Source organism: Clinocottus analis, unplaced genomic scaffold (assembly GCF_023055335.1).
Source record: "Clinocottus analis isolate CAN_PGR_092001 unplaced genomic scaffold, fCliAna1.0.p SCAF_109, whole genome shotgun sequence".
Lineage (NCBI taxonomy): Eukaryota > Metazoa > Chordata > Actinopteri > Perciformes > Cottidae > Clinocottus > Clinocottus analis.
This window is the reverse complement of record NW_027175831.1, coordinates 35001-42500: the sequence shown is the minus strand read 5'-3', so window position 1 is coordinate 42500 and position 7500 is coordinate 35001. Positions and strand designations below refer to the sequence as shown.

Here is a 7500-nt window from a genome sequence, read left to right as displayed (position 1 = left end):
GAGAGTCGGGAGGAGGAAGACACAGCCCCATTGCATTATGGGTACCAGCTGGAGGAGGTCAGCGAGGCGGCGCGGGCTTACAGGAAGCACTTCTTGGGCAGGGTGAAGTTTGTTTCTGTGGTTACGTACCCCAAGCTACGATTGGTGGCTGAACTGTTTCAACGTTTAATTATCTCAAAGTCAAGATAAACGGCCAATCAGAGAGAGGAGAATCCTGCTCTGTGATTGGCTGGCTGGCCTCACACGTTCTGTCTCACTGTTTGTGTTACTGTCTCTCTCAGGAACATCTGAACTTCTCCTGCTCCTCCAGCAGCGTTGGCAGCGTCCTTCTGTCGGTGAGACACGAGGAGGAGACGCAGCAGGAGTCTCTCCACGTCCTCATCAGGTACGATCAGACCCGGATTCACCTTTCACCTTCTGAAAACGTTTGAAACCTATTTTCTGTCAAAGTGAAACAAAGTTAGTTGTTTAGTTTTGAGCTAGTTGTCTTTGCCGGGTCGCCATCAGGTTCTGGGCTTCTGTCTTCTGGTCCCTGTAGGTCTCGGGTGAAGAGCGTCTACCACAGACTGTCTCTGACGGAGCTGCCGGACATCCCCAGCATCCCGGATCTCGCCAAGGTGAGAGCTCAGAGCTCAAGGTCACGGCATGTTTCCGTCGTCTCTGTTTCCTCTCACCGCCCTTCTTCCTCCCCAAGCTGCTGAGCGATGAAGCTGCTGGTCTGCGCTTCTGCCCGGTCCTCTACCCGAAGGTGAGACGATCTGTCTGTATATGTGTGTGTGTGTGTGTGTGTGTGTGGTCTGTGTGTCTGTCTGTCTGTCTGTCTGTCTGTCTGTCTGTCTGTCTGTCTGTCTGTCTGTCTGTCTGTCTCTCTGATTGTCTCTCTCTCTGCCACAGGCGTCTCAGCTGATCGTAAATTTTGACGAGCACGAGGTCAACAACACGTTTAAGTTTGGAGTTGTTCACCAGAGATGTGGACAGGTAACGTTTGACCTTATCAGGTAACATTTGACCTTCTTGAGGGACATTTGACCTTCTGAGGGGTCATTTGACCTTCTCAGAGTTCATTTGACCGTTTCGAGGGACATTTGACCTTCTCAGGGGTCATTTGACCTTCAGGTCCTCACATGTTTCCCCCAGGTGTCTGAGGAAGAGCTGTTCAGGAATAACGAGGAGACGCCGGCCTTCACAGAGTTCCTTCAGCTGCTGGGCGACACGGTGGAGCTCCAGGACTTCAAAGGGTTTTTAATATTTCATTCAATTTAAACATCCGCTATACAAACACTCAATTTCATGTTATCCTTTTCATACAATATTGATATATTAAATATTCATAGGAACAAGACAATAATGTGCAGAACTGACTTAATTTGATGAATTCAGGTTCCGGGGCGGTCTGGATGTGTCTCATGGACAGACAGGGTCTCAGTCCGTCTACACCGTCCACCGCCACCAGGAGATCATGTTCCACGTCTCCACCAAGCTGCCCTTCACCGAGGGAGACACGCAGCAGGTAGTCCCACTCCACATGCAGCAGGTAGTCCCACTCCACATGCAGCAGGTAGTCCCACTCCACATGCAGCAGGTAGACCCACTCCACACGCAGCAGGTAGACCGACTCCACATGCAGCAAGTAGACCCACTCCACATGCAGCAAGTAGACCCACTCCACATGCAAGAGGTAGACCCACTCCACATGCAAGATGTAGACCCACTCCACACGCCGCAGGTAGACCCACTCCACATGCAGCAGGTAGACCCACTCCACATGCAGCAGGTAGACCCACTCCACACGCAAGAGGTAGACCCACTTCACATGCAAGAGGTAGACCCACTCCACATGTAAGAGCTAGACCCACTCCATACGCAGCAGGTAGACCCACTCCACATGCAAGATGTAGACCCACTCCACATGACACATTATAACACAACATAACAACAAAGTTCTCTTCAGCTCCAGAGGAAACGCCACATAGGAAATGACATCGTGGCGGTGGTGTTCCAGGAAGAGGCCACGCCTTTCGTCCCTGACATGATCGCCTCCAACTTCCTGCACGCCTTCATCCTGGTGCAGGTGGAGGAGCCATGCTCCGACCGCACCTCCTACAAGGTGAGGACCAATGTAGTGCATGTTGTCACCTGCTAGAATGTTAGATATCTATGTTATATCGACATGCAGACAAAATCCACACAAAGAGAACACATTGTTGTAATAAATGCATATTGAGTTGTTTCTTTGCGAAATGCTTTGTGGCCAATCATGCTGTAATCTGCTGCTCTGTTCACATTAAACTTTGACAACAGAATTATGATTGACAGGTTGCCGTCACAGCACGAGAAGACGTACCTCCCTTTGGCCCTGCCCTCCCAATGCCATCTGTTTTCAAGAAGGTGAGAGAGGAGGTTTAACTGCAGAGTAGATACAAAGATAATACAATCCCAGGTTAACCTGTTCTTCGTATGTTCAGGGTCCAGAGTTCAGAGAGTTCCTTCTCACAAAACTCATTAACGCAGAGCTGGCCTGCTACAAGAGCGACCGTTTCGCCCGGCTAGAGGTACAAACACAACAATTTGTTACACGAATAAAGCAAAAGTAACTTACAATTGTACTGAAGTACATATACTTAGTTGTGGCATTCCACAGGCCTCAAGTATATATATATATATATATATATATATATATATATATATATATATATATATATATATATATATATATATATATATATATATATATATGCTTTCCTGGATCACAATATGTGTGTGTGTTTGTTTGTGTGTTTGTTTGTGTGTGTGTGTGTGTAGGAGCGTACCCGGGCCGCCCTGCTGGACAGCCTCCATGATGAGCTATACAGACGGTCTCAGAGCATGCTAGGATTCACGTCAGGTCTAGAGGAGGAAGGGCGAGCTGAGAACGGACACGCCCACGGAGGTCTGCTGGAGTCCATCAAGGTATATTGTGGTACTGTTAGCCTAATAAATGCTAAGTCACCAGCTAACGCTAGCTTGGTAAGCCAGGGGCCAAATGTGATATTACTTGAGGTGCTAGTTTTATCGTCCAATGCTCTCTCTCTTTCTCCACCAGAGGGCGATGCGAGGACGGAGCGTCTCAATGGAGACCATGTCGCGGGGGGGGACGGGTCTGCCCACCAGCCTGAGTGGGGGGGGTCTGGCACACCTCAGTGCCGAGGTGAGCAGAGGTCAAAGGGTTGCTGACGAGGACTGGTTTCATTTTCTTTTGGTATTTCTTTGCAGACAGTATTTTCCCTTCAAACAGTTATAATTGAAATAAAGCTGATTCATAATGTTTTATCACTAGTTTTTATTTTTAAATACTGTTTCTTACAGTGATGGTTATTGTTAACAACTGCTGTGTGTTGATGTCAGTGTAACGTGAAATCTCCGGTGAAGAGACGGTCCGGACTCTTTCCTCGTCTGCTGAGCGTCGACAGCCAAACAGAGAGACACAACCAGAGGAGGTAACAACCACAAACATTTACACTTCTGCACCTCAACAATGTTATTTACCACATGGATATGTTGTTCTATATGATCTATGTATTGTTTTTCATATTTCTATGTGTTTAAATTTGCATTCTATGTCTATGTTTTTTGTTATCTACCTTCAGCTCAGCTAACAATTGCCCTCTGCTTCCAGTCTTTGTGCTAAGCTAGGTTAACAGTTTCCCTCTGGACTCCATTCTTTAACACGTTCTTCTTTGTGTGAAATACTTCAGTCTCCTCAGTGAACAGCGGAGCTTCGACAACTGCCACCCGACACTGGAGGTGAGGACCGAGCTGCCGTCCAATCCCAGCTCTCCAGAGGCGGGGCAACGGGACAGGTGTGTGTGTGCGCGACGTTAACGATAGCATGTGAGCATGGATCTAAACAATAAAGGGTTTAAAATAGATAACAAAGACTTCCAGGATGTAAATATAACTTGTGTTTATTTGTAATAAGACAACAGAATGAAGTGATGCAATAAAGACTTCAGAGAGTTTGTTTGGTAATCTTTTTTGCAGGATTCACATGAAGAAGGAGAGTAGTAAGATTTCCAGATCGACATCCAGCACCTGCAGCTTCAGCGTCTCTGCTGACGACTCACACCTGGTGAGCCGGTACCATAACAATACATATTAATATGAAATACAGAAGACAGCTTGAAGCTCATGTTCTAACACAGTTTGGGTCCCAGGCCGCGACGCTCGAAGCTCAAAGTTCAACTCCGCTCATCATCTGTCGCAGCCCCACAGGTTCAGTACAGCTTTTTATGTCTCATTTGAGAAATACACCTTTGAAACGTATTATTTATTATTGTTTAACAAAGTTGTTCCCGCCTTTGTCTTTCAGAGCTGAAAAATAAAAACTCTCCCAGGTCCAACCTCAAATTTCGTTTTGACAAGTTGAGTCACTCTGCTGCAGTAAGTCTGTCTCTAGAAGTCTGTCTCTAGAAGTCTGTCTCTAGAAGTCGATAAGTCTGTCTTCATAAGTCTTCAGGTTCTTCTTTATTTCACTTCCCTTCTTATAAAACTTATAAAACTTCTGTTTCCTGTCTGCAGGGGAACTGACCAAGAGGAGTAGGAGGAGGAAGAGGAGGAAACTCACTGAGGATAAAAAGGGAAAACACTTCAACACATTCGTCCTTGGCTTCTGCAGCTGCATCTTCTCTGCTCAGAGGGAATCGAACCCGCGGGACTGTGATGTCAACACACACACACACATACTCTGAAAATTTGTTTACTGCTCATGTTTAGTTGTTTTTCGTGTGCAAATCCCTGAAAGCCTTCCCAGCGAACACAGCGTCCCTCTGGTTGTGATGTCACGGTACAATTGTACCGAAGTACGGGACTCCAGTACATGTACTGATGTGTGGCGTTCCACAGGGCTCAAGTTTAGGTCCTCTGTTGTTTTCTATGCTGCTCTTGGATCACATTGGTCACAGTGTGTGTCTGTTTGTGTGTGTGTGTGTGTGTGTTTGTGTATGTTTGTGTGTGTGTGTGTGTGTGTGTGTGCACGTGTGTCTTTGTGATGTGAGTCATTTTATTTAAGTCACTTGTCAGACTTAAATCGTGACTTCTGAATGTGAGACGACTTCACACTGAATTTAGAAAACACACAAAAAAACATGAGATTTTCTCGTTGTAATTCGTGGTATATTTAATGCAGTAAACTATCACAGTATAAGTACACATGCTGTGTAGTATGAGTATGCCGTCAGGACACTGATCACTGAAAATATACATGGCCTAATATTTAATTATTTATATGTAATGAATCTAATATGTTTTGTCTCTTTCAGCCTGAAATTAAAGTTAATAAAGAGGAGACCTTATTAATATTGCACATGTTGCTTTGTTATCAGACGACAAATGACATAAAATCTGGTTTCAAATCATTAATATTTATTAGCTGCCAGCATCAGAAACCTCTTTAAAGCTGAAGACAGAAAAGTCCTTAGATTAAGAATGAACATGTTTTATTCTGCTGCCAGCCGTCAGCTTTAATTATATTTATAATTATATATATATATATATATATATATATATATATATATATATATATATATATATATATATATATATATACAATATATATACAATGAAACTGTGGAAGAGCTCTGCAGAAATGTGCAAAAGATAAATGAACAAAAGAATAAAAAGATGTGACGCAAAAAGATAAAATTCCAGTTTAATGAAATTAATTATATCGTGCTGAAAAAAAAGAATAAGAATCAATACTTCACCTCCTCTCACTGCTTCAATGTCCAGCTTTCATTCTTATGATCATAAAACATAAAGTTTCATGGTGTTAAAAAGTCTTAAACCAACGCGCAGCAATAATAGCTTTTAACACACTTTGCTCTGAAGCCGACGAAAAACTGTTAATCTCATTTATTTGTATTTTATTTACTTGTAAAAGTCTGAGCTCATCTTCAGGACCGGACTCGTTCCATGATTCAAACCCGCAGAACGTTCCACGAGCAGAACCTCACACGTTCTGGACAGACGGAACAGAGAGAAGCTTCATGCCGTTAAACTGATGAACATTTTGCACTAAGATGACACAAAGCTCTGTGGATGTATATGAATATTAAATATGACTCAACTGTATAATCGTCTTGATTGCACTGAAAGCACGACATCTGATTTCAGGTGTGAATCTATTATTTTCTTTCTGTGTTCAGATTTCACCAAAATAAGAGTGGTATTTTCTTTTGAAAAGGTGGAATTAGAGATGTCGTTTCTGCTTCCTGATGGAGATTTGATGAGTTTCAGAACGAGACTTTTGCACTTTGATGGGTTTTTTTCTTCTGTGGTGTTTGTGTTTGTTTCCTGATGAATTCAAAATATACTTTAACAATTAAAGGTATCAAACTTCAATAAAATATTTCTGTTAAGTTTTGGTTAAGTTATTCTTCTTGTTTCTAGTTGATTCATGTATTACAGTAAATACGTGTTGCTGTGGATTTATTAGTGCGTGCGTGCGTGCATGTACGTGCGCGCGCGTGTGTGTGCGTGTGTGTGTGCTCGCGCGTGTGTGTTTCTCCTCAAAACCTCGCTGCTGTAAAACCACTTGGGTTACTTTAATTAATTTAACTTAATTATGTTGTAATGAAATGTGTCTTTGTTTTGCTAAGTCATCCTACTATGATATAACAATAAAATTAAATATCCTATAAAATAAAATAATATATGATACAAACACAACAGCCGCCAGGTGGCGCTGCTGTTCCGGTGACTCGTCTCCCGCCACCACCGAAGAAGAAGCATGAGGACGGAACCGTTGCCGGGTTAAGAGAAAAACACTCGCAGCAGCAGCCGTTTGTTTTGCGCGAGCTTTGCTAAGCCATGGCCGCCGTGCGCAGCTTAATGGTGGCGGTGAAACCAGACGGCGGCTCGGACCACTCGAGCTGCGGCTCCGACTCGGACTCCGACTCGGACCAAGACGCCCGCGAGGCCGAGCCCATGGAGGTGGAGGAAGGAGAGCTGGAGGCGGAGGACGTCTCCGTGAACCGGTCCCTGAAGGAGCTGCTGCCGGTGAGTGAAGGCCCCGTCAGACCGGGGCGCTCGCGTTGTCTCGCGGCCCGCGGGAGCGCGTCAAGCGTCGGCGTGTGGCAACTGTAACTCCCGGAACTAGGAGTTCGCACCGTGGCCGTTACTGGCCAGGTGTTTCATACAAGTTAACCACGAATGCTGCTTTTTAATTTTTTTTAATTTTTTTTTTTACATTCGTACGGTTTTTACTCATTTGTTATTTCAGTCACTTGTTGCTGGCTGTAGCCTCGTGCCGGCACCGCTCCGCCAAACTCCAGCAATGAAAGTAGAACTTTAACGCTTTTAAGTGGCAAAAATGGCACTTTAAAAAATAAAAATAATAAAAGTTTAAAGAATCGGATGCAGGATTACTCACTAATCAATTCGGCCTCGTTGTAATCCCCCATCGTAAGAGTTGTTTACTTTTAGGGACAGTTTCTCATGACAGAAAGTATAAAGGACCTGGAG

The 7500-nt window shown here is 44.2% G+C and overlaps 2 protein-coding genes across 4 annotated transcripts in view; both read left to right on the top strand.

Moving 5' to 3' along the window:
• LOC137801466 (rap1 GTPase-activating protein 2-like) overlaps positions 1-5339 on the top strand; it is a 7871-nt gene extending 2532 nt beyond the window's left edge. For 2 of the 3 annotated variants that reach the window (XM_068598938.1, XM_068598925.1), the window contains 18 exons: positions 1-102; positions 282-385; positions 539-617; positions 695-748; positions 895-978; positions 1138-1238; positions 1381-1510; positions 1952-2107; positions 2317-2388; positions 2466-2552; positions 2803-2949; positions 3083-3187; positions 3385-3476; positions 3735-3839; positions 4021-4108; positions 4194-4251; positions 4349-4419; positions 4558-5339. The exon at positions 1-102 is cut by the window's left edge and continues 102 nt beyond it. In XM_068598938.1, coding sequence (XP_068455039.1) covers positions 1-102; positions 282-385; positions 539-617; positions 695-748; positions 895-978; positions 1138-1238; positions 1381-1510; positions 1952-2107; positions 2317-2388; positions 2466-2552; positions 2803-2949; positions 3083-3187; positions 3385-3476; positions 3735-3839; positions 4021-4108; positions 4194-4251; positions 4349-4419; positions 4558-4566 — 1644 coding nt within the window. In that variant the 3' untranslated portion in view covers positions 4567-5339. The remainder of the gene's footprint in view (positions 103-281; positions 386-538; positions 618-694; positions 749-894; positions 979-1137; positions 1239-1380; positions 1511-1951; positions 2108-2316; positions 2389-2465; positions 2553-2802; positions 2950-3082; positions 3188-3384; positions 3477-3734; positions 3840-4020; positions 4109-4193; positions 4252-4348; positions 4420-4557) is intronic. The other variant, XM_068598934.1, reaches the window with a different exon arrangement.
• A 1435-nt stretch (positions 5340-6774) lies between these two features.
• ncbp3 (nuclear cap binding subunit 3) overlaps positions 6775-7500 on the top strand; it is a 5747-nt gene continuing 5021 nt past the window's right edge. Inside the window, exon 1 of the mRNA XM_068598948.1 lies at positions 6775-7035. Coding sequence (XP_068455049.1) covers positions 6847-7035 — 189 coding nt within the window. The 5' untranslated portion in view covers positions 6775-6846. The remainder of the gene's footprint in view (positions 7036-7500) is intronic.